This window comes from Struthio camelus, chromosome 22, assembly GCF_040807025.1.
Source record: "Struthio camelus isolate bStrCam1 chromosome 22, bStrCam1.hap1, whole genome shotgun sequence".
NCBI classification, from domain to species: Eukaryota; Metazoa; Chordata; class Aves; order Struthioniformes; family Struthionidae; genus Struthio; species Struthio camelus.
The window spans coordinates 8,805,548-8,832,764 of record NC_090963.1 but is presented as its reverse complement, the minus strand read 5'-3'; the positions used below and the strand labels follow the sequence as shown (position 1 = coordinate 8,832,764).

The window sequence follows — 27,217 nt, the reverse complement described above, 5'->3', positions numbered from 1 at the left end:
CGGGTGCCCCAGCGGGGGGACAGGTGCACAGGGCCTCTGAGAGGAGGGGGGACAGCTGAGAACGGATGGGCTGTTCACTCTGGTCCCTACTGATGGCTTCGCAGAGTGCTGCTCCCTGCTGGGGTGGGGGCAGCTCCAGCAGCTTTTTTGCCTAAAGCTGTTTCCCAGAGGGGACAGTCCTCGCCCTGTCTCCTGCGGAGTCGCCGCGTGCAGCATCCTCCAGCACGGAGGATGAATGCCTTCACCCAGGGGAGCTAATTGCATTCATTAAATCAATGGGAACTGGTGCTCCCCAAAAACACGGGCTGGAGAAAAAAAAAAAAGGGTTTTTTCAGGGGCAAAACAGTGAACTAACGGAAAGCGATTTTCCAATCCTCCCCGCCGTGGGCACCGCTGGGCCGCGGGCAGGAGGGGAGCACCGCAGAGGTGAGCGGCGGGCCGTGGGCGGCTGCGTGCACCGGGGACGGGGTGGGGGGGGCGCGGGACGGAGCGTGCATGTTCTCTGCGCCGCGGGACACGGGACATGCACGCCCTGCGCGCCGCGGGGCGCAGCAGCCGCGAGCGCCGTGCGCCGCCTAGGCCACCTGGCACCCCAAATCAAAGCCGCTCACGTCGCCGTGCTCCATCCGGGCGCCGCGGGCCCCAGGGTGCCCCCCGGCAGGGCAGCCACTGCCCCGGCCCCTCCAAGCTGTTTGCGTCCATCCTGGCGCTTCCTGCCCCCGCGTCCGGCTATTGTCACCGCGCCGGCGAGCCGGCCCGCGGGGTTGCGCGGAGGGGGGTTTCCCTTCGCGTGGCTTTTAAACCCTCTTTTAATTCGGGGCAGGCGAGCGGGGTGCCGCAGCAAGTCGGGGCGGACCCGGCGCGTTTTTTGGGAGACCCACAGGGAATTTGGGGGCGGCAGACGGATGCTGCAGAAGGCAGGTTAAGCAGCGGCTGTCCTTGGCCGGGCTCAGCGCCGGGGAGGGCTCGGATCCGGCCCCGCGGCTCCGGGAGGAAGCAGGAAGGTCGGCGTCGGCGGCTGCCGCTCGGCGGGACGCCCGCGGGGCAGGCATGGCGGGCGGCTGGGCTGCGGCGCTGGGGCTGGGGCTCTGCGCCACCTTGCTGGGCCTGGCAGGTGAGTGCACCCAGCGGGGACAAAACGGGAGCAGGAGCCCCGGATTTGGGAGAGGGGCGGCCACCACCAGGAGCTCTGAATTTCGATGGTGCAAAATCCCCTTAACTCTGCCCCTGGAGCAGCCGGCTTCGCCCTTTGCTCCCTGCTGCACCAGGAGGGTGCACCGGCGGATGTGGATGGTGGTAGCATAGCACGGGGGTTTTGCAGTGGAGCTGGCTCAAAAATGGGTGCAAGTGAGGCTGTGGTCGGGGGTGGGGGGGGCAATATCCACGCTGTCCTGCCGGGAGAAAGCACCCGGCTGGGCGCCGAATTATGCCAGGCAAAAAAAAAAAAAAAAAAAAAAAAACGCGGTGCTGCTGAGAACTGACACGCTCGCCGCACACCCCGCAGGCTGCCAGCCCCAGGCCGGGGAGGCGGCACCCCACATCGTGGAGCACCCGGCCGACCTGGCGGCGCCCGGGGACCAACCGGCCACGCTGCGGTGCCGGGTGGCCGGCGTGCCGGCGCCCGTCGTCACCTGGTACCGCGACGGCCAGCCCGTGGGGGCGAACCGGGGCGACCCCGGGTCCCCCCGCACCCTGCTGCCCGGCGGCTCCCTCTTCTTCCTCCGCCTCGACCGGCGCGCCGACGAGGGCGTCTACACTTGCGTGGCCACCAACCGCCTGGGCACGGCCACCAGCAGGAACGCCACGCTCTCCGTCGCCGGTAAGCACCTCCGCCGCTGCCCCGAAACGGGCGCCGCGGGCGACACTTCCCGACGCGTCTCCCTCTCGCAGCCCTGCGGGAAAATTTCCGCCTGCAGCCTGGCGACTTGGTGGCCACGGCGGGGCAAGCGCTGGAGCTGCACTGCGTGCCCCCCTCGGGGCACCCCGAGCCCGACGTCACCTGGAGGAAGGACGGCGTCGCCCTAGATTTGGCGACGGGGCGCTACGAGGTGAGCGCGGGCACGGGGCGCCAGGTTTTTTTTGGGGCGGGAGGGTGCAGAGGGGTGCGACAGCCCTGACCGCCTCTCTGTGCCGCGCAGGTGTCCCGCGGGAAGCTGCGGGTGGCCCAGGCGCGGCGCAGCGACTCGGGCGCCTACGTGTGCGTGGCCACCAACGCGGCGGGCGAGCGGGAGAGCCGCCCGGCGCTGGTCTCCGTCCTGGGTGAGCGGAAGGGACAGCCGAAGGGATGCGGGGGGGTTTCGGGGTGCCATCCGGGGGCGCCAGGTGTCATCTCAGCCCTCGCACCCACGTTGTCCCCAGAGAAGCCGGCCATCGTGCAGCCCCCCAGCGACACGGCGGCGGTCGCCGGCAGCACCGTGGAGCTGGTCTGCGGCACCCAGGGTGACCCGCTGCCCTGGGTGCAGTGGCACAAGGAGCGCGGGGACCTGCCCTGGGGCAGGTAGGTGCCGGGCAAGGGGGGGACACCACGGTCCTCGTGCCCCCGCCACCGCCGCCGTGCTGACGGGAGCATGCGCGTGTCCCCAGGCACGAGGTGGACCGGGAGCACACGCTGCGCCTCTACGCCGTGTCGCCCGCCGACTCAGGCACCTACGTCTGCACAGCCCAGAGCCAGCTGGGCACCGTGGCCGCCACGGCTGTCCTCCGCGTGGAGGGTAAGCGGCGGCGCCCGCCTGCCTCGGGGGGGGGTCTATCCACCGGGATCTGTCTGCAGGGGTCTGCCCAGGGTGGTCCATCTAAGGGAGGGCCATCCAAGAGGGTCCATCTAAAGGGGGGGTCCATCTAAAGGCACTCCACCCAAGCTGGCCCACCCAAGGGTATCCATGTAGGGGCGGGGAGTGTCCATCCTAGAGGGATCCATCCAAAGGGGGTCCATCCAAGGGGGATTCATCCAAGAGGGTCCGTCTAAGGAGCATTCACCTAAGGAGTGGCCATCCTAGAGGGGGGCCATCCAAGGGGGGCCATCTGAAGGGGTTTCACCCAAGCCGGTCCATCCAAGATGGGTTCATCCAGGGGTGGGGTCCATAAAAGGGAGACCTACCCAAGGGGATCCATCAAACGGTCTCCACCATCGAGCAGGGTGGTCCATCTAAGGGGTCCATGCAAGAGGGCTATCACAGGGGGTTCATCCAAGGGGATTCATCTAAGGAGACATCTGGGTCTCCAGGCAAGGTTACCTCAGGTGGGTGCCTGGGCTGATGACAGCAGCCCAATACCTTACCCGCCACTGCCGTTAGCCCTTCCTCTGCCCACAGACCTCCCGGAGACAGACAGGCAGGAGGCTGTGCCACAGGACCTGCTGGCCGTGCGGCTGCACCTGGACAACAGCACCACACTCCCCTCTGCGGCCGCCGTCCAACTCCACTGGCGGGTTGGTGCACTGCTGCGATGTGACGGGGTGAAGGGGGAACAGACAGGGCTGGAGCCACCCAGCGTCCCCGTTCCCCCGGCTCTGTGCTGCTATGCCTCTTCCCTTTGCCTCCAGGTGCTGACGCCAGCACCAGCGCCGGAGGGCTACACGGTGCTGTACCGCTGCCTGCTCCCTGCCAGCACCACCTGGGCCCAGCACGATGTGGGCAGGGAGCTCAGCGCCATCATCCCTGCGCTCAAGAGGGGCTACAAGTATGAGTTCAAGGTCCGGCCTTACGCCAGAGGAGCCCAGGGCTTGGACAGCAACACCAGGCACCTCTGGATCCCTGAGGAAGGTAGCTCTGGGCATGTGGCACACAAGGATCTGGGGGCACCCCTCACCCAACAGGATGCCAAGGGCACAGGGGCCAGCTGGAGGCCGTGGGAGGTCTCAGCCTCACTGTCTTGGCAGCGCCGAGTGCAGCACCCCAACATGTCACCGTGGGACAGGCTGAGATGGGGAACGGCACTGTGGTTGTGAGCTGGGAGCCGCCTCCTCCCGACGCCCACAATGGCATCATCCGTGGCTACAAGGTTAGGGGCACCAGGGGGCACCAAGGGGCTGCTAACAAAGGAGGTCCATTCAAGGAGGCCCATCCAGGCAGGTCTATCCAAGGCATTCCACCCAAGAGAGGGTCTATCCAAGAGGGATTCATCCAAAGCATCCATTCAAGGGGCCCATGCCATGGGATACATCCTAAGAGATCCATCTAAGGTGATCAATGCAAAGGGGTCGATCTGAAAAGGCCCATCCAAGGGATCCATCCAGGAGGGGTCCATCCAAAGAAGGGCATCCAAGGAGGTCTTTCTAAGGAGGTCCATCCGAGGAGGTCCTTCTAAGGGGCGGTCCATCCACAGAGTCCATCCAGGGAAGTCCAGGGAAGTCCAAGGAAGTCCAAGGGGGTTGGCATCCAAGGAGTCCATCCAGAGGGGTCAGTTCAAGGAAGGGTCTATCCAAGAGGGATCCGTTCAAGAGGTCCATCCATGTGGAATCTAACGAAAGGGTTCATCCAAGGGGAGTCAACTGAGGAGGTCCATCCAAGGATCCATGCAAGGTGGGGGGGGCATCCAAGAGGTCTCTCCAAGGGGATGTCTATCCCAGGGGATCCATCCAAGGTGATCCATCCAAGGAGGGTCTACCCAAAGGGATCCATCCAAGGAGGATCCATCAGAAAGGGTCCATCCAAGAGAATCCATCCAAGGTGGGAGGGAGGTTATCCAAGGGGACACCCATGCATGCACCTATGTGCTGTTGTGGGACACGAGTGAGGGGGGATGCTAGCTTCCTCTCCGTGCCTCGTAGGTTTGGTCCCTGGGCAACGGCTCTCACCACCACACCAACAGGACAGTAGACGGAGGCACCCACCGCCTGGAGACCTTCCTCCTGGGCCCCGGGGCCACATACTGCATCCAGGTGGCAGCTTTCAATGGCGCGGGGCTGGGGGTCCCCAGCAATGCCACTTGTGGCATCCTGGGTAGGTGATGGGGTGTAAGGAAAGGGATCTCTCCGCACCATCACATCCTGGCGGGGTAACACTGTGGCCTCCGCAGAGCCACTCCTGGAGGTGATGGCACGGGGCCCGGAGGCACTGCCCTTGGCCGCCATCATCGCCGGTGCTGGTGCCCTGCTCTGGGTGACCCTCCTGGCCTTCCTGGTCTACCTGTGCCAGCGCCGCGCCAGCAGCCCCCACGGCAAAGGTGAGCAGAGGGGATGGGTTTGCCAGCAGCAGCAGGGACCCCCCCAGCTCAGTGCCCACCACATGCCACCCAGGAGTCACCACTGTGCCCATCTCTGCAGGTCTGTGCCACTGCACCAGTGAGGACACGGTGGCCCGGCAGAGGTGAGCGAGAAGAGGGGGCCAGTGGCCGGGATCAAGCACCCTGGGGTGGTGGGAGTGACACCTTGACGGCGCCTTGGCTCCGCAGGCTGGACGCCGGCGACTCTCCCTGGCTCTCAGATACCTGGAAATCCACCTCGGGCTCCAAAACCCTCGGCAGCAGCAGCAGCCTCAGCAGCCACCTCCTCTGGAGTGACACCAGTGAGTCCCCCCAGCCCTGAGGGCCTGCGAGCCCTCACAGAGCCTGGGACCCCCACCCAGCATGGTGGTATGTGCACAGGGGTCTGTGACCCCCCTCCCCGCCGTGACGCCATAGGACCCAGGGGGTTTGGTGCCTCTCCTTAGTGCTGTAGGACCTCCCATCCTGGGTGCCTGGGACACCTACTGTGGTGCTGAGGGATCCACAGAGGGTGCCTGGGACCCCCACCCACTGCCACGGGACCCACAGAGGGCACCTGGGACCTCCACCTAGTGCCATGGGACTGCCATCTGCTGCTGTGGGACTCTCACCCAGTGCCATGGGACCAACTCCGCTGGCAGCAGGGAGCTGGGGTGGGATGCCCCCGAGGATGGAGGGGAGCATGAGGGTTGCCCCCGTGGCCCCTCACCAGGAAAGGGGGTCCGGTGCCCGTGGGTGCCTGGTCCTGTTCTTCTTGCCCCACCAGCCCTGACCTTGGAGCAGCCGAGCCGAAGTGCCCCTGTGCCCCCCGATCCCAGCACCCTCCGTGGGGACCTGCCACCCGCAGAGGCCAGAAGCTGCCCTGACCCCCCCAGCCACCATGGGGGCCAGCCAGGGCTGGCAGCCAGAGAGCAAGGTGAGTGGGGTGAGGGGGGAGTTGGCAGGGAGCACCCAAAGGTGTGTGCCCACAGCCGCACAGAGTCACCCCAGCAGCGGGGGGGCAAGGTGCCCTCGAGGGTGGGGACGTCCGCAGTGACCATGCCACCTCCATCTCCTGCAAGGAGGAGACCCGAACCTGCCACCGGCTTTCAGCTCCCCAAAACTGCAGCATTGCAGCGCCTCGCTGGGCTCCCCTGGTCCCGGGGGGCCACCCCGTGCCTGGCACCCACCAGCCCGGTGAGTGTCCCCACCCAAGTCGGGGCAGCGGGCACCACGGCACGGCCGCGTTCAGCGTTCCCGCGCCGGCCACAGCACGGGAACCAGAGTCAGGATTTTCCCACTGCGCCCACAGGTCCCCAGGGCCAGCAGGCGGTGGCCGCCTCTCACCGTCACCGTCGCTCAGCGATGACGGTGACAGCGTCCTGACGCCGGAGCGGGTGGCCGAGTCCCTGGAGCGGGCCGAGGATGCTCCTTCCCAGCCACCGAACGCAGGGCGGCGGGGCGGGAGCGGGCCGCGGCGCGAGCCGTCTCTCCGCAGCCCACCGCGGCCCTTCTCCCCACCGCACACCTACGGCTACATCTGCGGGCCGCCGGCCTCCGAGCTGGGCGACCCCGAGGAGGAGGAAGAGGAGGAGGAGGAAGAGCGGACAGCAGCGGGCTCGCTGCTCAACGGCTGGGGCTCCGTCTCGGAGGAAAACTTCGCCAGCGCCCGCTGCAGCCTGGTGAGCTCCTCTGACGGCTCCTTCCTCGCCGACGCCGACTTCGCCCGCGCCCTGGCCCTGGCCGTCGACAGCCTCTGCTTCAGCCTCGGCCGTGACGATGACGATGGCGGGCTCTACACGGGTGAGCACTTCCCAGCCAGGCAGGGAGGCACCCCACCGGGGAAATTTTGAGGGCAGACGGGCTGAGACACGGCGTTTTCCCAGCAGGTTTCTCGCCGCCTTCCTCGCCCTCAGAGGGGCTCCTCTTCCTCGAGGGCCCGCCGCAGCCCTCCTGGGGCTGGATGGCGGGGCTGGAGGCCGAGTCAGGCTGGAGGGCGAAGCCGGAGGAGGACGAGGCAGCACCAAGCCCAGCCTGGGCCCTCCCACATCCCTGGCACGGTAAGCAATGGCTGGGCACGGCAGCGCCCTGAGGCCAGGCTGATGGGCACCCATCAGTCTCTCTGGGGTTGGGCTGAATTTGGGACCCCAACAGCCATCAGGGATCCACTACCCTATGCCAGCCACCCCTCAGTGACATGCCACCATTCCCCCCAGGGTCACACAGCATCCCAAAAATCCTTTCCTTCCAGGTTCCCACGGGCTGGTGGCTGGCAGCCCCTGGGCCATGCCATCGCTTGGGGCCCCGCACGCCGTCGCTGGGCCCAGGAGGGAGAGGAGCAGAGGGACACCAGTGCGGAGGATGTAACACAGCTGGCACCATGGCACGGACTCACTCCACCTCGAGTTTCCTCAGCCACTACTAATCCCACTGTGTTTTCCCGCGTACTAACCCACGTGCGGCTTGGAAATAAAGAGCCGTTTCCCGGCCGAAACAGAGAGCCAGTGTGCGCTGCGACACAGGGCCCCCGAGCTGCTCGGCTCTGCTTAACAAATGAGTTTATTGGTCATTTTACAAAAGGATTTTTCTGCTAGCAAAAAGCAGACAAAAAGGCGGTGCTGAGCTGGGCGGGCATCCCTCCCCAGCAAGCATCCGCATCCCTCCCGAGCATCCTCATCGCTCCCGAGCATCCTCGTCGCTCCTGAGCATCCTCATAGCTCCAGACCATCCTCATCCCTCCCTCACCCACCTAACTACACCCACCGGCTCTGCAAAAACCTATATACAAGGGACCGAGCTCTCGGCGAGGCCGGTCATGAATTAAAAATCATCCCCTCGTGGCCCCATTCCCACACTGGCTCGTGCTGTGCGCGGCTCCAGCGCCGTCGCCTTCATCTCGTCTCCTGCAGAGGGGAAGGAAAAGACAGGTGAGCGTGGCGGCGGCAGTGTGCTGGTGCCTGCCCCGCGCCCCGTCACCTCGCCGCGGTCCCCCGGCGTCCGGCTGCGCCCCGAGCTGTGGCCTCGGGAGCCCGTCGAGCCGCGGGACGAGGCGCTGCTGCCACCTCGGGCGAGGAAGGTGGGTTTGCCATAGGGGATGATGTCTGCAAGGGAAGGGAGACGGTTTGGGGCTTTGCACGTCCGTGCCAGGGGGGAAACAACAGATTCAGCTATTTTAGTGGGATTACCGTCATGGTCCAGCGCGGGGCGGCGCTCCAGCGAGGCGGTGGCGGCCCCCAGGCGGGGGACACCATGGTCCTCAGCCTGCGGCGGCGGCAGCGGCGGTGGCGGCAGGTCTGTGGCGGAGCGGAGAGGTGAGCGCCAGCGCCTTCAGCCTCAGCGAGCAGCCACCAGCCTCATCCTCGGCCCCGCTCACCTGCCGGCTGCTGCTCCCACCGGTAGCGGCCGGCTTTGGGCTTTGGGCGATGTTTCGATGCTGGACCGGTGCAGCCCTGGCGCTTGCCGAGGCCAGGAGAACGGATGCCGTCGTGGCCGGGATTGCGCCGGGATCTGGGTGCAGGGCCCTCGGCGTCGTCCTCGGTGCCGGTACCGGGGCTCAGTGCCCGTGGCAGGGTGCCCGTGCCGTTTGGTGGCCACCTGGCAAACAGGAGAGGGAGGTGAAGCCGGGCAGGAAGGAGCCGGCGCTGGGCAAAGCGGGAGCACCACAGCCATGCTGGCATCTCCCGCGTGCCGTGCCGGAATCAGCAAGGCTGGACTGCGAGCGCACAGCTGGATCATGCTAGCACAGCTGGACCACAAGAGCAGGATGGTGACAGCATGGCCAGGCCAGGAGGGCACAGCTGGATGACAATAGCCCAGCTGGATGACAATGGCACTGCCAGACCGCAACGGCACAGCTGGATCGCAACAGCATGGCCAGATAGAGATGGCACAGCTGGATCATAAAGATACAGCTGGACTGCAGTGGCACAGCTGGATCACGATAGCACTGCTGGGTGACAATGGCACTGCCAGAGATGGCACGGCTGGATCGTGCCTGCACAGCTGGATCACAGTCGCACTGTGAGATCCTGGTGGCACAGCTGCATGGTAATGATATAGCTGGGTTGCAGTGGCACAGATGGATGGCAGTGGCACAGCTGGATCATGACTGCACAGCTGCGCCACAATAACACTGTCAGGTCCCAATGGCTGACTCAGGGTTACACAGCTGGATTATGATGGCAAAGCCAGGTCACAACGGCACAGCTGGATTGCAGAGGCTCTACCAGATTGCAATGGCACAGCCTGCTCGTGACCACACAGCTGGATCGCAATGGCACGGCCAGATCGCGATGGCACAGCTAAATCGTGATAGCACAGCTGGATCGTGACAGCACGGCCACACTGCAATGGCACAGCTGGACTACGATGGCCCAGCTGGATCATGACAGCGCTGCCACATCCCAATGTCATGGCCAGATCACAATGACATGGCCAGGCTGTGGTGGCACGGCTGGACCCCAATGGCACAGCTGGCTGACGATGGCATGGCCAGACCGCGACAGCACAGCTGGGCTGTGACAGCACAGCTGGATCAGGGTAGCGTGGCTAGCCTGCCATGGCACAGCCTTACTGCCATGGCACCAGGCATCTCCTACCGGGGCAGGTGGTGGCCATCCAAGTCGCGGAGCCGGGGGATGTAGTCGGCGGCGCGGCTTTCATCGCGGGGCGAAGGCGTCAGCGTGGCGGTGGACTGGTGCCCATAGGAGCCGGCAGGCGAGGGGGCGGCCAGTGGCGAGCCTTCCTCCTCGGCGGCGTCTCCCATGCGCTCGGGCAGCGGCGGGCACCAGTCCTCCAGCCCCGAGCTGCGCGGGGACGGCACGGGGTGGGTGCCTCAGCGGGCGCCGCGCCAGCCCCAGCCCGGCCCCCTGCCACTCACCTGCCAGCCAGCTCTTCGTCTTCATCTTCCTCCTCCTCTTCCTCCTCATACTGGCTCAGCTCGCTGGCCGAGGGCGGTGGGGGCAGCAGTTCCGGCCAGTTGAGCACCGGTGTTTTCACTGCTTTGCCCATCGCTTTCGCTGCGGAGAGGAAGGATGCGGGGATTCGGGGTGCACCGCGGCCAGGGCACCCCAGGGTGCCCCCCAGCCACGGCGCCTCCCTACCGTGGTGGGTGCCGGAGGGACCCTCTGGGATGTCCCAGCGGCCGTCGCCGGGCTCGGCGGCGCGCGGCGAGAAGGGCCGGGCGAACGTCCTCGCGGCTTCGGCCGGCCCGAATTTCTCCCAACCGGCCGCCTCGCCGTCCCGGCATCTCTCGGCGGCGGCATCCAGGCGCCGGGCGCCGGGGACCGGCCACGAATCCGCCAGCCAAGGGTAGGCGCCGGCGCCGGCTCTGCAAGGAGATGCCGGTGGGGACGGGGTGCGCGGGGGGCACCCGGCCGGCGCGGCGAGGGGAGCCACGGCGTTACCTGGGGCCGCGGCGCCCGGGGCCCTCGGCGCGCGGGAAGGCGGCTGCGGGGGAGACACGGAGGCGGGTGAGGGCGGCGCGGCGAGCGGCGGGCCGGGCCGGCGCGGGCTGCCAGCCTCACCTGTGGGCATGTAGGCTGCCAAAAAAAAGGAGGAAACAGAAAAAAAATGGATGGTGTCCCACCATCCCCGGGTGCATTTTTTTTCCATCTCTTTCCCCGCTGCCCCCCTACCCGCAAAGTGGCTCAGCTCCTTCTTCTTTTTGCGGCGCAGGTAGATCCAGAGGCTGAAGGCCATGAGGATGACCCAGGCGGCACCGCCGAGGCCGGCGATGAAGGCCGGCTGCTTGGCCATCGCCGCCACGCGCTCCGTCAGGCTGCCCCCGGCGCCCCGTCCCACCGGGGCCGCGTCCCGCTCCGCCGCCGGGGCTGCGAGGGGGGCAAAACAGCGGGTGCGCGGGCGGCGCGCGGTGCGCAACCAGCACAGGGTGCACAGCCGGCACAGGGTGCACGACTAGCATGGGGTGTGTGGCCGGTGCAGGGTGCGCAATGGGGTGCACAGCTGGTTTGGGATGCACAACCGACACGGGATGCACAACCGGCACAGGATGAACAACCAGTGCAGGGTGCGCAACCGGCATGGGATGAACCACCAGCATGGGATGCGCAACCAGCATGGACTGCACAACTAGCACAGGGTGCACAACTGGTTTGGGATGCACAACCAGCACAGGATGCACCACCAGCACAGGGTGCACAGCCAGCACAAATTGCACAGCCATCACAGAATGCACAACCAGCGCAGGGTGCACAACTGGCACGGCATGCACAGCCAGCATGGACTGCACAACTGTCACAGAATATGCAACTGGCACAGGGTGCACAACCGCCATGGGATGCACAATTGGCACACGGTTCACAACTGGCAGAGATGCACAACTGGCACGGGATGCACAGCTGGCACGGGATGCACAACCAGCATGGGATGCACGGCCAGCACGGATTGCACAACCATCACAGGATGCACAACCAGCGCAGGGTGCACAACTGGCATGGGATGCACAACTGGCATGGGATGCATGGCCAGCACGATTGCACAACCATCACAGGGTGCACAACCGGCGCAGGGTGCACAACCATCACAGGATGCACAACCGGCATAGCTGGCACAACCGGCACAGGCAGGCCATCCCGCGGCGCAGGCAGGCGGCCGGCAGCCACTCACCGATGCGGACGGGGACGGGTGGGCTGCGGACGCCGACGCCGGCAGCGGTGGCGGCGGCCACCTGGACGCGGTAGGGCACGCCGGGCACCAGCCCGCGCAGCACCGCCGCCAGCGCCGTGCCCTCCACGCTGGCGTTGAGGTCGAAGCGGCTCTCGTTGCCCAAGCACCAAACCTGCGGTCACGGGGCCAGGTCACGACGGGGCGCCGGCGGCCCCCGAGGCCACCGCCGCGCCCCCGGCCTTACCCAGTAGCGACGGATGACGCCGTTCTGCTCGCCGGCCGGCGGCGGCTCCCAGGAGATGGTGACGCCGGCGCCCAGCGGGGCCGCGCGGACGGCTCGGGGCGGCGCGCCGGGCGCTGCGAGGGAGACGCGGGGCTGAGCGCGGCCGGCGCTGCCAGGGAGGGGGGATGCTGAGCGCCGCCGAGCCACCCACCTGCCTCGGGCGCGCGGACGGGGCGGACGGCGCTGTCGGCGCCTTGCAGCCGCTGCGAAACGGGCCGGACCTTGACCTCGTACTCCTGGCCGGGGCGCAGGTCGCCGAGCACGGCGCCGCGCTGCCCGGCACCCGCCACTTCCCGCGCGTGCCAGGCGCCGTCGCCGCCGCGCCGCCGGTACAGCACCCGGTAGCCCTGCAGCAGCGCCGCCGGGCCGTCCACCTGCGGGAAAAAGCGGGCGAGGGAAGGGGCGGCCGGTGCCACGCCGCGGTGCCCGCCGCTGCCGCCCCCAACTCACGGTCCAGGTGAGGCGGACGGCGCCGGGCGGCAGGACGACGGGCTCGTGCAGGCGCACGGCCAGCGGGGCCAGGTCGCGGCGGGGCGGGCGGGGGGCGGCGGGCGAAGCGAGGGTGACGCCGGCGGCGCCGGGCGTGCGCACGGGCTCCGATACGGCGCTGGGGTCGCTGAGGCCGAAAGCGTTGGCCGCCCGCACCAGGAAGAGGTAGACGGCGCCGGGCTGGAGGCCGCTCACCGTGTGCGGCGCCGCCGCCACGTCGGCCGCCACCGTGCGCCACGTGCCGCCGGCGGACGGGCTGCCGGAGAGGGGAGGGGAGCGCGGCCGGGGGTGAAGCCGCCGCGGGCGCAGACCCCCCCCAGCTCGGCCCCGAGCCGGTGTTTGGCACCGTACCTGAAAGCCTCGACGACGTAGGAGGTGACGGCGGCAGCGCTCTGCCGGCTGCTTTCCCACGCCAGGGTGACGCTGCTCTCGGTGACGCCGGTGACGCGGGGCGCCGAGGGCGGCCCAGGTAGGACACCGGGTTCGGCGGACGCCCCGCCGGCGCCTGCAGGCGACCGAGCAGCTGAGCATCCGCCCGGACCCGGCGGGGCGACCCGCTGCCGCGTCGCTCACCTTCCTGCACCCGCAGGGCCCCGCTCCAGCGCGTCTCGCCCGCCGAGCTGGCTGCCACGCACTCGTACTGCCCCGAGTCCGACACCTGCAATGCGCCCGTGGCGGACAGCACAGCGAAACCCTGTCGCCTTCAAGCCTTTTTGGTTTTTTTTCCCCGCGCTCCCCAGGCGCCCGTTAAGTCACGCGAGACGGGTGCTTCGCCCGCCGGGATGCGCCCGCTGCATTAACCCCCCACTGCTGCATCAAGTTTTAAGCTAAAGGCATAAGTAATTCCCGCAAAACCTCTGCCTTAATGGTTTTTCCCGGTTCCCAAACCTCACCGTGCATGCACAGCCTGCAGGTGGGAGATGGACCGCGCCAGCACCCAAATGCACTTTAGCAGCCCCGTTCTGGGCCATCTGCAGCCCCAGCAGTGGAAGGAGGCAATGAGACTCTGCAGGAGGATTTTGGGGGCTCACCCGGAGGCCGGTGATCTGCAGGGTGCCGTTCTCCAGGAGGGTGGCGCGGGGCTCAGCGCCCACCACCGCCCAGCCGTCCTTGAGCCAGCGGACGCTGGGCAGGGGGTTGCCGGCCACACGGCACGGCAGCTGCGCCGTGGCCGCCGCCGGCAGCGTCTGGTTGCCGGGGCCCTGGTGGATGATGGGCGGCAGGCGCTCGGCGGTGGCTGCGGAGTGGGGAAAGCCACTGTCACCCGGTCCCCATCGTGAGGAAGAGGAAAAGGAGGAGGAGGAAGGAAGGGATCACCCCACAGGGATGCTCCAAGTGAGGCTGCACTGATTTTTTCCCACCCTGCCCGGCCTCGCTGTGATGGGGAGGAAGAGGAGGAGGAGGAAGGAAGGGATCACCTCACAGGGATGCTCTGAGTGAGGCAGCACTGATTTTTCCCACGCCGCCTGGTCTTGCTGCCACAGGGATGAAGAGGAGGAAGAGGAAGGGATTGCCCCACGGGGATGCTCTGAGTGAGACTGCACTGATTTTTCCCGCACTTCCCGGCCTCGCCACCAGAGAGGAAGAGGAGGAGGAAGAAGGACCTACCGTCCTCCACCTCCAGCAGTGCCTTAGCCAGGACACTGCCAGCCACGCTGATGGCCTGGCACATGTAGTACCCGGCGTCGGCCGCCTGCACGTCTGCGATGGTCATCTCGCCGCTGGGGGCCACCGAGAAGCGGCCCGCCGGCTGTGGGGGCTGGCTGGGGAACAGCAGGATCTGACGGGAAAGGCAGGGGAAAAAAAAAGCCTCGGAAAGCCAAGGGAAAAGCGGAGGCGCCCTGGAGAGGCTGGCGGGCCGCGCTGCCCTACCTGGCTGCCTTCCTTCTGCCAAAACACAGCTGGCGGCGGGTTGCCCTTGGTCTCGCACTGGAAAGTCGCTGTCTGGCCCTGGGCTACGGTCTGGTTGCGAGGTCCCGTCACCAGCTGCGGGGGGACTGGAGTGAAGGGGAAAAAAGGGGCAAAAGCAAAAAAGCAAAGGAAAAGGCATAAGCAGCTCGGAGCAGGGGGGGCAGGTTGGCGGCGAAGGTGCCACGGCGGCTCCTCACCGTGCACGCTGAGGGTGGCCGAGGCCTCCGCCCTGCCCACGCTGTTCTCGGCCACGCAGGTGTAGGTGCCCTCGTCCGCTGCCGTCACCCGGCTGATGCGCAGCACGTTGTCGTCCCGCACCTCCCACCTGCAGCAAGAGAGGCCCCGCGAGCCCACAACGCCGGCGCCCAGCGCGCCCCGGAGATGCCAGCACGACGTTGGGATGTCAAGGGTGGCACAGACGCCGGGACGCCGCGGGGGTGCTGGCACCAGGTGAGGATGCCGGAAGGCAGCAAGGATGCTGGCTGCGGCACGGGTGCCAGCAAACGGCGAGGATGCCAGATGTGGCATGGATGCTTGCACATGGCAAGGATGCTGGGTGTAGCATGGGTGCTGGATGCAGCATAAACGCTGGAGGCAGCAAGGATGCTGGATGCAGCCCGGATGCTGGCATGTGGTAAGGATGCCCGGTGCAACAGCACGGATGCTGGCACACAGCAAAGATGCCGAATGCGGCACAGATGCTGGATGCAGCAAGGATGCCGGCACGTGACAAGGATGCTGGATGCAGTGAGGATGCCAGCACACGGCACAGATGTGGGATGCAGCATGGATGTTGGCACACGGCAAGGACACCGGCACCAGGTAAGGGTGCCAGCTGCAGCGTGGATGCTGGCATGCAGCAGGGGTGCCAGCACACCACAAGGATGCTGGATGCAGCATGGATACTGCGTGCAGTAAGGATGCCAGCATGCAGCAAGGATGCTGTGTGCAGCAAGGGTGCCAGATGTGGCACGGACACTGCCATTTGGCAAGGATGCTGGACGCAGCAAGGGTGCTGGCTGGCAGCACGGATGCTGGCTGCAGCACAGACATTGGATACAGCACAGATGCTGCATGCAGCACAGACACTGCCATTCGGCAAGGATGCTGGATGCAATGTGGATGCTGGATGCAGCACAGATGCCAGCTGCAGCACGGATGATGGATGCAGCACGGATGTCAGCTGCAGCATGGATGCCGGATGCAGCACGGATGCTGGATGCAGCACAGATGCCGGATGCAGCACAGATGCCGGCATGTGACAAGGATGCCAGCTGCAGCGTGGACACCGCCATGCAGCAACCTCCATGCCGGCGTCCCCCCCGACCCAGCCCCCTCTCCTTACCTTCCCGGCGGCAGCTCACCATCGTCCTTGCGCCAGCGGGCGGCAGGCGGCGGGTCGCCCAGCACCTCGCAGGCGAACTCCACCGTCGCCTCGGCCAGCACGGCCCGGCTGAGCGGCCGCTTGCTGAAGACGGGGCGCTCTGCGGGGAGGCCTCCGTGAGCCCCGCCAAGGGACCCGCCTGCGCCGGCGTTCCCCCCCCGCCCCGCTGCCAGCCCCTTCCCCACGCACCGAGGACCACCAGCTCGGCCGGCTCGCTGTCCCGCTCCCCCACCATGTTGGTGGCCACGCAGACGTAGGCGCCGGCGTCGCTTTTGCGCGTGCTGGCCATCATCAGCTTCCCGCCTCGGATCTGCCAGGAGGGAGGAGAGGGAGGGTAATGGGGAGGGGTGGCGGCGGGGGGCACGAACCCCCCCCCCACCCCGGTGCCTCACCGTGATGCGCTCGTCCCTGTCGCTGAGCCGGGCGCCGTTTTTCTTCCAGGAGACGCTGGGCTCGGGGTGGCCGCGGGGAGGGACGCACTCCAGGACGGCCGGCTCGCCCGCCGCCACCACCACGTCGCCAGGCGCCTGGCGGAAATCGTCCCGCAGCACTGCCGGGCAGGGAAGGCAGGGGGCTGCGATTTCCCCGGGAACCCCCCTCCTCTCGGAGCCGAGCGCAAGCAGGGAGATTATCGCCCCGTAAGGCGCAATAAGCCCTGACGATGCCGCCTTAAGCAATGGCACGCGTAACCGAGGGGCGTTAAGCAAGCTGGCTCCCTTGCAAAGCCCTGAAAAACCACGGCGGGGATGCTGCAGGGGGGAAACATGTCAAATCCGGACACTTTAACCCAACGTGGGTCCCGTAAACCCTTGGCAAGGAGATTTTCCGTCTGCTCCCCACTGGCACGGCCTCTCCGGGGCAGGATTGGGCTATAAAAAGGCCATTTGAGGTTTCCAAGGCACTCCGAATTCCCAATTTGATACTAAAATCCTGAATCAGCCCCGCATCTGACCCCGACCCTCGTCCTTAAGAGACCCAGGACTGAGCAGGACTGACTCGGCGCCCCCGAGAGCCGCGGCGGGGGGACGAGGGAGCAGCACCCAGGAAGCCAGGACGCCTGGGCCCCTCGGGCTCCCCGGGGAGGTGGTAGGGGCAAAAGGGCACCGGGCAGGATCAGCCCCCACCGGCCAAGCCCGGGAGGGGAAGTTGCCGTCCCGGCGGGCGAAAGCCCCGCTGAACCGAATCGGTACCTGTCGCAGCTCCCGGAGCGGCAGGCCCATCACCGTGGCCTCAGGCCTGCCCAACGGGGAGGGGGGACTAACCGGCCACTTCGAGGGAGGCGTTCCTGCTGGTGGCTTCGCCCAGGTAGTTCCTGGCCACGCAGGCGTAGACGCCCTCGTCGGGCTTGCTCCTGCGGCCGTGCACGACGCGGAGGAAGAAGAGGGAGCCGCCGGGCAGGAGGGTGCGGTGCGAGCGGGGGTCTTCGCGGTCCGTCTCCACCCGCTCGCCGTCCTTGTACCACTCGACGGCGGGCGTGGGGCGGCCCTCCGCCTTGCAGCTGAGCGTGGCCGCCTCGCCCTTGGGGACGATGAGGTCGGCCGGGTGCTCCACGATGCGGGGCGCCGCGTCCTCCGGCGCCGGCTGGGAGCCTGGCGTGGGGGGGGCGAGGCGGCAGGGTGGGTGCTGGGGGTGCGGGAGGTGGCACCCGGCGGTGGTCTGCAGCACGGGGTTGGGAAGGGGCGGGGGGGCGCCTCGGCGGGGTGGACGCCAGGAGGTAAGATGAAGTGTGGCCGGGCCTCAGCCCGGTGGGGCACTGCGGGCGGCCTCGCTGCTGGGGTCAGGGCCAGGGCCCCCCACGCTGCGCTGCAGCCCCCCAGGGTCCTTACGTGGGGGGGAGAGGGAAGAGGGGGACCCTGGGGTGGGGAGGAGAAGGAAGGGGGGGGCCGGGGCCCTTTTTGGGGGGGGACAACACCCTGTCTGCCACCCCAGGGTTTTGGCTGAACGGCACCCTGCAAACACACACCCATCACCAGCATCACAACACGGCCCGGTCTCAGCACCCCATCCCCAAACTGGCGCTCCACCCTCCCACGCCAGGCAATTAAACTGGAGGTTAAAGAAAAGCCACGTCCCAAGTTTTACAGCCCCGGGGAGCTGCGTTTTCGGGGATTCGGGAGGTTTCCAAGCCAGACGTTAACTTTTTGCCCCTGCAGATATCGCCCTCCAGGCGAGCAGCGCCTCGCTTTGGCAACCCGTCGGTAACGTTGGCCGGCTGCAAGGCGCCCTGCAGCTGGGAGCCCTGGAGCCGAGAGCAGGTCGAAACGGCCCTTTGGGGTTTTTTGGGGGGAGGTTTAGGGTTTTTTTACACCAATTCCCTTCTGTGGCTCTTCCCACCCATTTTTAGCAGCATTGCTCTGGATCGTTTTCTCTGAAAATAACCCGTTGTCAGAGCACCGTTCCTGCCCCGCAGCAGACATTAAGGTTTTGCAGTCAGGAGACAGCAAATAAGTCATCGTGCTGCCAGGGCCACCAAGACATGGTCTATCATGTCCCCACAGCCACCATGACATGGTCCATCATGTCCCCAGTGCCACCCATAGCATGGTCCATCGTGTCCCCACTGCCACTCATGGCATGGTCCATCCTGTCAGCAGTGTCACCACGACATGGTCCATCATGTCCCCAGAGCCACCACGGCATGGTCCATCCTGTCCCCAGTACACCCATGGCATGGTCCGTTGTGTCCCCAGTGCCACCACAGCATAGCGTGGCATATCCCAAGTGCCACCCACGGCACGCTCCCTCATGTCCCCAGCTCCCCAGCGCCACCCACCGCATGGCCCATCACATTCCCCAGTGCCACCTGTGTCACCGCCCATCCCGTCCCCAGCGCCACCCACGGCGCGTGTCCCCGCGCCGGTCCTGCAGTTCGGCCTGCGGGCGCTGAGCGTCACTGTCGTGCCAGGGACCGGCTGCCGGGCACACGCACAGGCACACGCGTGCCCGCGCACACACGCACATGTCCCACCTCTGGGGACACGCGTGTACCCAGGCACAGGCATGCACGCACCCGCGACGCACGGGACGGTCCCTTTCCCGGTGCCGGACCCCCAGCACCCGCCAGCACCCAGGGAGCCACTGCCACCTGCCCAGCACTGCTGTCCCCAACCCCCTAGTGTCCCCCCCCAAACCCAGCTCCCGGAGTCGATGGATCACAGCCATCACCCCCCCAGCCCCGATTTGGCGCCGCAGGATGGCCCAACCCCAAATAAGCTTTCCCACGTCAGGCCACAGGTGGCCGCGGGGACAGTGGGTGGCCGCAGGGACGGGGAAACCCCCCTCACCCCCTGCCAGCCCTGGCACCGCAGGGCGCCCGGCAGCTCATTAAGAAAGCGCTCGGCACACAGCACGGGAAAGTTCATGCCAGCAGGAGATGTGGCAGGCCGTGCACCCCATCCCCGTCTTCATCCCCATCCTCTTCCCCACTGGGCTTCGGCCCCCCTGCTTCTCCCCACGGCCACCTCGCCTGGATGAACGACCCCAAAGCTGTGGCCGGCCACTGCGATTTAGGGTCTGTGGGGATGGAGACTGCCAGGAGCATCTCTCCGCTGCGGGAGGGATGCGGTTGCCATGGAGGCAGCATCCTCGGGATGCTGCGTGGTACCCGGGCGGCGATTCCCCCCGCGGCTTGGGGACGCTCGGAGCGGGACAGCGGCGGGTCCGAGGCACTGCTGGCCTCGCGTTCCCCCACCGCAGCTGGGCACGGCCGGGGCCACAGCTGAACCCAGCGGCTAATTGGGACAAGCGGGTGCCCCCTCGGGTGCCCAGCTCCTGCGCCAGCACCTGGCCAGCCGGAGTGGATGGGGGCTGCTGGTGGCTGGGCAAGGGGGGAGGGTTTGGGGGCTGCGATCCTCCCTCCTCCCCCGTGATTGAGCACCTGAATTTAGGGTAAAATTCAAGTTCGGGAAGAGACTAAAGGAGGCACGATGAGCTCCAGAAGTGCTCAAAATGCAGCCTCCGAGTTGGACGGTCCCCCTCACTTCGCAGCTAGCAGGGGGCTCCCCGGCTTTTCCCCCGAAAGTGGGGTGTGGGGAGGGGAGGGAGTTAGGGCATCACCCCGTTGCCAGGCTCACCGCCCTCCCCGTGCCGTGGCAGCACCCTCCCTCCTCCGGTGGGGAGCAGGGGTGGCCCCCTCGCACCCTGAAAGCGCCAGGCTGCCCCCCGGCTCGGAAACACGGGGAGGGACGCGGTTCAGGGCTGCCAGCAAGCTCGGGAAGTTGGGGCTGGATCCGGCTCCGTGCTACCTCACGGGTGGGAAACACGGGACTGGCCCGGCTCGGGGCTAACCCCCCCGGCTGGGGAAGTTGGGGCTGGATCCAGCTCGGGAAGTTAGGGCTGAACCCGAGTTTAGCCCCGACGTGGGGCTAAACTCCCCCAGATCGGAATCCGGGGGCTGGACTCGCCTCGAGAAGATGGGGCTGGCCCCGGCGTGGGGCTAAAACCCCCCGGACTGGAGAAGTTGGGGCTGGATCCAGCTCGGGAAGACGGAGCTGGACCCGGCTCGGAGCTGCCCGCCGGCTCGGCACTGCCGGCCAGCTCGGGAAGACGAGGCTGTCCGCGGCTCCGTGCTACGGACACGGGTGGGAAACATGGGACTGGCCCGGCTCGGGGCTAACCCCCCCGGCTGGGGAAGTTAGGGCTGAACCCGACATGGGGCTACACCCCCGGCTCGGAAACGCGGGGCTGGACCCGGCTCGGGAAGATGAGGCTGGATCCGACGTGGGGCTAAAACCGTCCCAGCTCGGGAAGGCAGGACCGGGAAGTTGGGGCTGGACCCGGCTCGGGAAGATGAAGCTGGATCCGACGTGAGGCTAAACCCCCCCGGCTCGGGAAGTTGGGGTTGGACCCGGCTCGGGAAGTTGGGGTTGGACCCGGCTCGGGAAGTTGGGGTTGGACCCGGCTTGGGAAGTTGGGGTTGGACCCGGCTCGGGAAGTTGGGGTTGGACCCGGCTTGGGAAGTTGGGGTTGGACCCGGCTCGGGAAGTTGGGGTTGGATCCGGCTTGGGAAGTTGGGGTTGGACCCGACTCGGGAAGTTGGGGTTACACCCGGCTCGGGAAGTTGGGGCTGGCCCCGACGTGGGGCTAAACCCTCCCGGCTCGGGAAGTTGAGGCTGGACCAGACGTGGGGCTAAACCCTCCTGGCTCGGGAAGATGGGACTGGACCCGGCTCGGGAAGTTGGGGCTGGCCCCGACGTGCGGCTAAACCCTCCCGGCTCGGGAAGTTGGGGCTGGACCCGGCTCGGGAAGATGGGGCCGGAGCCGGCCGGGGGGGACCCCGGGCCGGAGCCGGCTGGGGGCTGCCGGCAGGCTCGGGGGGCGGCGGGCGCGTACCGTCGAGCGGCGCGGTGAGGTTGCGCAGGTCGAGGGCGGCCAGGCTGGCGTTGAGGCCGAGCAGCAGCTCGGAGGAGTTGGACATCTCGGCCGCCAGCGAGTCGGCGAAGAGGTTCATCTGCAGCAGCGTCTTGAGCAGGTAGCGCAGCATGGTGGCTCCGCGCCGCCCGCTGCCCGGCGCCGCCGCGCTGCGCTGCGCTGCCCGGCTCGGCTCGGCTCGGCTCGGCTCGGCTCGGCTCGGCTCGGCTCGGCTCGGCCCGGCTCAGCTCGGCTCGGCCCGCGGCGCCGCCTCCGGGGCCGGCGGCGAGCGGGGGCGCGGCCAGCGCGGAGCGGGGGGGGGGGGGGGGGGGGGGGGAGCGGCGGGGGCAGAGGGCGGAGGGGAGGGGAGGGGGCACCCCTGCGGGGGGCAATCTTAGGGGGAACAGGGGTGAGGGGCTGGGGGGAACCTGGGGGACAGCCTTAGGGGGCACGGGGGGGGACTGGGGGTAACTAGGGGGGGAGAGAGGTGGGGAACACCCTTAGGGGGTACAGGGGAAGGGGCTAGGAGTAACTGGAGGGGGGGGACAGGGCCAGGGGGGCTGGGAGTAACCCCTGTAGTGGTCCAAGAATGGGGTTGGGGGGCCTGGGCATCCCCCTTGGGGGGGCACAGGGATGGGTGGCTCCGGGAAGGGGGCACCCTCCAAAGCCATTTCTGCACCTTGCACCCCCAATGCGTGCCGGGGCGCTCAGGAGATGATTGCGCTCCTGCTCCACTCCAGCAGTCCTGCCAGCACTGGTGGCGGCGGCGCTCAGCGGCCGTTCCTGTGTCTCCCCCCCCAGGCCCACCACGTTCCCTGCTACGGGAAGAAAAGAGGCTGGTTTGGGGCATACTCAATGCCCCGGCATTGCCGCCCCCGAATCCCCCGCTGGTGCCCCTCTCCTCCCTCGTTAAAGGCTGGCCGCAATCAGTGCGCTTCACTGACGGCGGCCCCGCGTGCCTCCATCCGTGGATTAACACCGAGGCCAGGACAGGAGAGTGGGGGCAAAAGAGCCACTGGAGGGAAAGATGGAAAATTAGGGGGTTTTTGGTGGGGGTGCAGGGTTTTATCCTGCAGGGACCACCGCCTCCCAGCATCGCGTTAGGAAAAGCCCCCTGAGTTTCTCGCTGCCAATTAGCCGTTTTATTAACACACTGGGCTACTGTGTGAAGCAATGCGCCTTTCGCAGGCGGCACGCCACTAATTAGAGCCGTGGCCAGGTGCCCTCCACTGCCGGGCTGCTCATTAAACCAGCGCTAACGACCTGCACATCTGGATGGGCTGAAAGAGCCGTCGGACGCCTGGATGGCGGTGAGCAGGGCTCCGGGGCCGGGTGCACATCTGGGGCGGCACGCGGGCACGCGCCTGCTGGCACCGCCGGCTTTGAGAGGTGCATAAGGGGGGCTCGCAGCTGTGTGCACATCTGGAGACAAGGCCTTGCGGAGCTGCTGGAACATCTGGAGCAGAGAAACCCCCCCCCCGCCACACACACACCTGGGAGTGCAGGGGGCAACGTAGGCCTGCACATCTGGGTGTAGGTGATGCTCTGCATGCACAGGCTTGGCTATTGTGGCACATCTGGAGACACGGACACCTGGCACGCGCACATCTGGATGCAGGTCATGCTCTGCATGCACATTCAGGGTCAGGGGAGCCTCTGCACGCCAACACATCTGGCTGCACGTGGCGTTCTGGGGGTGCACACATCTGGAGGCAAGGGCCGCTCCGCAGTCGCGCACATCTGGAGGGGTCAGCGCTCTCAGCCCTGCTCTCCGTGCCTCAACCTCCTCGGAGCTTCACTCACATCCCTCTGCCTCCCGCCGAATCTCCTGGCTCTGGGTGCCGCGGTGAGCGCCTAGCTCCGTATCTGGGCATCTCCTGCCCCATGTATTATTCATGCTCCCTCTTCTTCCTGGCTAAGGGAAGATAGCAAATAAATATTAATTTAAGAGCAGCACAAAGCTTTTCTGTTTCTCCTGCTGAGGTTTCAGCTTCCCGGGGACTCCTGGTAGGAGAAGGCAGAAATAAATTACCTGCAAAAACCCAGGTTATCAAATAAATATCGAAACAATTATTCAGGATGATAATTTTGAAAGCAACATCGGCATCGTGCTGGACTATCAAACGCCACGGCGTTTCCCTACGCCGCCGCGGAACACAGCGCTCCCTTGGGCTGAAGGATCCAGGCATCCTGCCTCGACCCTAGCGGAGGCGACAGAGCCTTTTCCGGAGGGGCTGGGAGATGGCTGCTGAATTACGGGGGAATGCTGCCGGGGCGCTGGCTTTTGCAGGCCACTTGGCATAGCGAAAAGCTGTGATTTGTGCGAGGCCGAGCGCTGGGGCTCCCCGGAGCTCTTTTTGGGGACCTCAAGGCCGAAAACTGCCTTGATCAACTCCAGTCCCCTCTTTCACCACAGGGCGATTTAAGGAGCTCTGAAGTGGGCTTATTGCAAACCTGGTGCCATGCCACATCCCCCCCCTCCGGCTCGGTGCCCGGCACCCTTTAAAGGGAGTGCTTGGAAGAGAGGGGAGGTGTTTTCACACCGCCCCAGGCCCATCTACTGCAGCCAGTGACATCCTCCGTGTCCATCCCGCACTGTCCCGCTTGCCCGAGGCCTGAGGCTGGGTGATGGGCTCCCGGGTCCCAGCCCCAAAGCATCCTCCAGGCTCTGGCTGGGCGAGCGGAGCTGGGAAAAGGAGACAAAGGAGCCGTTAATATTCCCCCTCACCCCAATTTGTCCCGTTAATCGGCTCCGCAAACAGAGAGCTGGGCCGAGGGCTGGGTGATCGCCTCGCCTCTTCGTTAGGAGATTTATTATCGCTGGCGTCGCGGCTAATTGTCCTTTTATTTGGCGATTAGCTGTTGTTTGCTCAGGGTTTCCGCCGAGGAGGCGAGCGGCTCCCGGCCGCTGCTCGGCACAGCCCAAAATCACCAGCGTGTCGGCACAGGCCGGGCTAATCCCCCTTAATCCCCCCGAGTTTTTTAATCTGGTTATGCTGAAGAGGGGCTCGCCACCCTCGTTCCCACTTGACTGGAGTTTTTTGGGTGATGGGGGAGCTCAGCGCCAGGGGATTCCTGCACAGAGCCAGGCAGGGCCAGGATGGACCATGCCACTCCGACATCCCCTTAACTCTGCCCAGCTGGTGGGTACAAAAACAGGGAGATGGCGACGGTGTGCTGTGCCAAGCCAGATCTTGTTCCTCCCCTCGCATCACTCTCGGCTCAAAATTCCCCAGAAGAGGGGGAATTCCTCCCCCCCACCCCGGAGGGCAGCCGGCTCCTTCCACAGACGCAGGTGGAGAAATCGAGGCACAGAGCAACGAAGGGGCTGGCGGGGACCCAGCCGGGATGGGAGCAAAGTAACGACAAGCGACAAGGCATTTGTATGGGCAAACGAGCGGCTGGGAAGCCCCGAGCCTCGCCGTGCCGATGCCGGGGATGTAAATCCCCCTCGGCTCAGCTATTAGCATATCCCCGGGGAGCCCCCCGAGCCACTCGCCATCGACTCCATCGGCTCAGCTGGCGCAAAATTCGGCGCTTTGAATATTTATACACTCCAGGCTGGGCCCAGCCGCGCAGGGCAAATCGCACTGGCCCCGTTTCGGAGGAAAACGGCCCCAGTTTCAGCAAGAGGAGGAGGAGGACAGGAGGTGGCTGTATGGGTACATGGGGTCTGGGCGATGACCTGTTTCTTGCGATGACCTTGCAGGCTGGAAGATGCTGAGATTTTTTTTAGAAGAGGGATGCTGAGATTTTCTATAAGTGGGATGCCGGAGGTTTCAGAAGAGGGATGTCGGGTTGTTTCAGAAGAGGGATGCTGAGATTTTCTAGAGGAGAGATGCCGGGATGTTTCAGAAGAGGGATGCTGAGATTTTCTAGAGGAGAGATGCCGGGATGTTTCAGAACAGGGATGCTGAGATTTTCTAGAGGAGAGATGCTGGGGTGTTTCAGAAGAGGGATGCTGAGATTTTCTAGAGGAGAGATGCCGGGGTGTTTCAGAAGAGGGATGCTGAGATTTTCTAAAAGAGGGATGCTGAGATTTTCTAGAAGAGGGATGCTGGGGTTTTTAGAGGACCGATTTTGGGACGTCTCAGTCTGGCGCAGCCTGGAAGGTGGCAGGGCTGAGGTCTCCCAGCGGGGCATCCCAGCCTGGCTCATTACCACTACCTTCGGGAAGCCCATGTGTTCTCGAGATGAGCCACTCGGGGTATATTAACATCCCATTTCCCCCTCTTTAATAGAGACTTTGCCCAGCTCATTTATCAGCCGGGCCTCCCTCCAGGGCCGGCGGAGCTCGGCAGCTGGGTCACGGCACGAGGCGAGAGCCGCTCGGCCCCGGAGGAAGCCCGGTGCCGGGTTTAACAGGTAGTGGCTCATGTGCGACTGGCTGGTTTGGGGCCGCCGCATCATTGGGAAAGGCGCTATCAAAGCTGTGCTTAATTGGGTGGAAGGCTTGTTTGCGCGGCCGCTAATGGGGGATCAGAGGGCCGGGGACCGGCGGCTGACGGCCGTACAAAGGCGCCCAATTACTTGCTTGTCTGCATTATGTATTAACCCATCTGGGGCCGCGAGATTGCCTCTGAAAGGCAGACAAAGGCGGAGGCGTGCCGGCGGCCGCGCGCCCAGCGAACCCGTCCGCGGCCGGGCCAGCTGGAGGAGTTCGTGCGTGCACGCGTGCGCGGCCACCCGAGCTCGCCCCCCTCCACGTGGAGCTGCCCCGGCCAGCCTTCCTAAATATTGCATGGCCACCGCAGGCATCAAGCGGCTTTCAGCTGCTTTCATCAGCCCGCCGGGGCCCGCAGGAGAGAAAGCCGCTTGGTTCCCGCGCTTGGCAGGCGCGGGCGGTTTAATTGCCATCGCCCGCGCTAAAGTCCCTTAGTGCTTTTCGGCAGCACGCACCCTTGCAACGGGTGGTGAAATCGGGGTCAATGCTAGTCGGGGGATAGCTGATTACTTGCGCGCTTGGCTTTTCTTTTTCTTTTTGTTTCGTTTTGCTAATTGTTCGTTAGCTTTATTTAATCTGAAGCGAGGCAGCGGGCCACCGCCATCGGCCTGGGCGCCTGCCGGGAGCATCCTCAGCCCCGCTGGCCTTCTCCTGAGGCCCTGCAGAGCATCTCACCACGCCGGGGGCTGAGATAGTGTTACATTTATTTCCCCACCTGCTGTCTTGAGCCCCCCCCCGCCAGCTGAGAACGGCTGCCTTTCGGTGCACCGGTGAACGCCTGCAGGCTCGGGAAGACTAACCCAGCCTGAGGCGGCTCAGCAGCCAAGGCACCTTCCTTGCATCTCCGTCGCCTGGGATTCACAGCTGACGGCCCAGGAAACCAAGTTTTTCCTCCCTTTGCTTGCCATTCCCTTTGAAACGCCGCACTGGGAGGTCAAATATTTCCCAGCTGCAAAGTCGTTTTTAATAGACGAACCGGCAGCTTTAGCCTTCGTGAAAAAATAAAGCGCCGCCAGTCGCTCCAGCAGGTCACTAGACGAGCCGAAGCGCGCCTCCACCGCTCCTTCTGCACCGGCATTTCCGCCCCTATCGCTCCTACCCGTCTCGGCCCCTTAATTAAATTAATCTCCTCCGATTTGTACCGGGGAAAGAAAAGAGCGATTCTCGCAGGCACGAGGCGCCGGTACGGTTTGATCCGATGCGAGGCGAATATTAATTCAGCCGCAGGCAGCGTGCATCTCATCAGCGATTCCTCCTCTGCCCCGTGGCATCTTGAAGGGCTCTGCAAAAGTAATCAGGGGTTTGGGGGTTTTTTGGTCGGTTCCCCCTCCCCCCCCCTTTTTAGCAGAGTTTTAAAATGAAATCCCAGGAAAAAAGATTAGGAAATGATAATCAGAGGATTTAAGCGGAGGTCGCCTGCCTCCCACGCAGGGGGGTGAGACGGTGGCCGTCGACGAGCACGAATCGGGTCGACTTTGCCGCCGCCGTGCCAGGGCTTCGGGGTGCGGGGTGTTTTAGTCGGAAAAGCCATTTTCCGCCAAGGCAAACG

The 27,217-nt window shown here is 65.7% G+C and overlaps 2 protein-coding genes across 9 annotated transcripts; one reads left to right on the top strand and one right to left on the bottom strand.

Annotated features, from left to right (window-relative positions):
- Nucleotides 1-34: 34 nt before the first annotated feature.
- Nucleotides 35-8,029, top strand: ROBO4 (roundabout guidance receptor 4). Of its 8 annotated transcripts, none has more exons than XM_068916803.1 (19): nucleotides 35-426; nucleotides 824-1,114; nucleotides 1,505-1,819; nucleotides 1,891-2,048; nucleotides 2,139-2,259; nucleotides 2,359-2,497; nucleotides 2,584-2,711; nucleotides 3,294-3,427; nucleotides 3,542-3,761; nucleotides 3,878-3,999; nucleotides 4,769-4,940; nucleotides 5,017-5,163; nucleotides 5,264-5,306; nucleotides 5,392-5,504; nucleotides 5,969-6,118; nucleotides 6,264-6,378; nucleotides 6,494-6,984; nucleotides 7,068-7,241; nucleotides 7,433-7,679. In XM_068916803.1, exons 1-19 carry the CDS (start codon nucleotides 276-278, stop codon nucleotides 7,546-7,548), a joined length of 3,300 nt encoding a protein of 1,099 aa, XP_068772904.1. In that variant the 5' UTR covers nucleotides 35-275; the 3' UTR covers nucleotides 7,549-7,679. The 8 variants fall into 8 exon arrangements, with proteins under 8 accessions (XP_068772904.1, XP_068772906.1, XP_068772905.1 ...); XM_068916805.1 differs by having other exon boundaries at nucleotides 36-426; nucleotides 3,312-3,427; nucleotides 7,071-7,241; nucleotides 7,433-8,029; XM_068916804.1 differs by having other exon boundaries at nucleotides 36-426; nucleotides 3,312-3,427.
- On the bottom strand, nucleotides 7,723-21,417 carry ROBO3 (roundabout guidance receptor 3). Its single transcript, XM_068916798.1, has 25 exons — nucleotides 21,207-21,417; nucleotides 17,138-17,464; nucleotides 16,268-16,425; nucleotides 16,065-16,185; nucleotides 15,837-15,975; nucleotides 14,689-14,816; nucleotides 14,453-14,577; nucleotides 14,189-14,360; nucleotides 13,612-13,817; nucleotides 13,154-13,238; nucleotides 12,932-13,085; nucleotides 12,542-12,836; nucleotides 12,243-12,465; nucleotides 12,053-12,165; nucleotides 11,806-11,980; nucleotides 10,818-10,997; nucleotides 10,707-10,721; nucleotides 10,587-10,629; nucleotides 10,284-10,510; nucleotides 10,061-10,199; nucleotides 9,780-9,986; nucleotides 8,555-8,775; nucleotides 8,367-8,474; nucleotides 8,158-8,282; nucleotides 7,723-8,084 (listed from the first exon to the last, which is right to left on the bottom strand). The coding sequence occupies exons 1-25, from the start codon at nucleotides 21,355-21,357 to the stop codon at nucleotides 8,073-8,075; spliced, it is 3,849 nt and encodes a 1,282-aa protein (XP_068772899.1). The 5' UTR covers nucleotides 21,358-21,417; the 3' UTR covers nucleotides 7,723-8,072.
- Between the last annotated feature and the right edge of the window lie 5,800 nt (nucleotides 21,418-27,217).

Bases quoted from the DNA above. Each gene is read 5' to 3' on its own strand.
- ROBO4 (XM_068916799.1), top strand. From the start codon at position 524: ATGCACGCCCTGCGCGCCGCGGGGCGCAGCAGCCGCGAGCGCCGTGCG. The intron at 2,049-2,138 runs GTGAGCGCGGGC...TGTGCCGCGCAG, and splicing joins TGGCGACGGGGCGCTACGAG to GTGTCCCGCGGGAAGCTGCG. The intron at 2,712-3,293 runs GTAAGCGGCGGC...CACTGCCGTTAG, and splicing joins GGCTGTCCTCCGCGTGGAGG to CCCTTCCTCTGCCCACAGAC.
- ROBO3 (XM_068916798.1), bottom strand. From the start codon at position 21,357: ATGCTGCGCTACCTGCTCAAGACGCTGCTGCAGATGAACCTCTTCGCC. The intron at 8,776-9,779 runs GTAGGAGATGCC...CCTGTTTGCCAG, and splicing joins GATGGCCACCACCTGCCCCG to GTGGCCACCAAACGGCACGG. The intron at 8,283-8,366 runs GTAATCCCACTA...CTTCCCTTGCAG, and splicing joins CCCCGCGCTGGACCATGACG to ACATCATCCCCTATGGCAAA.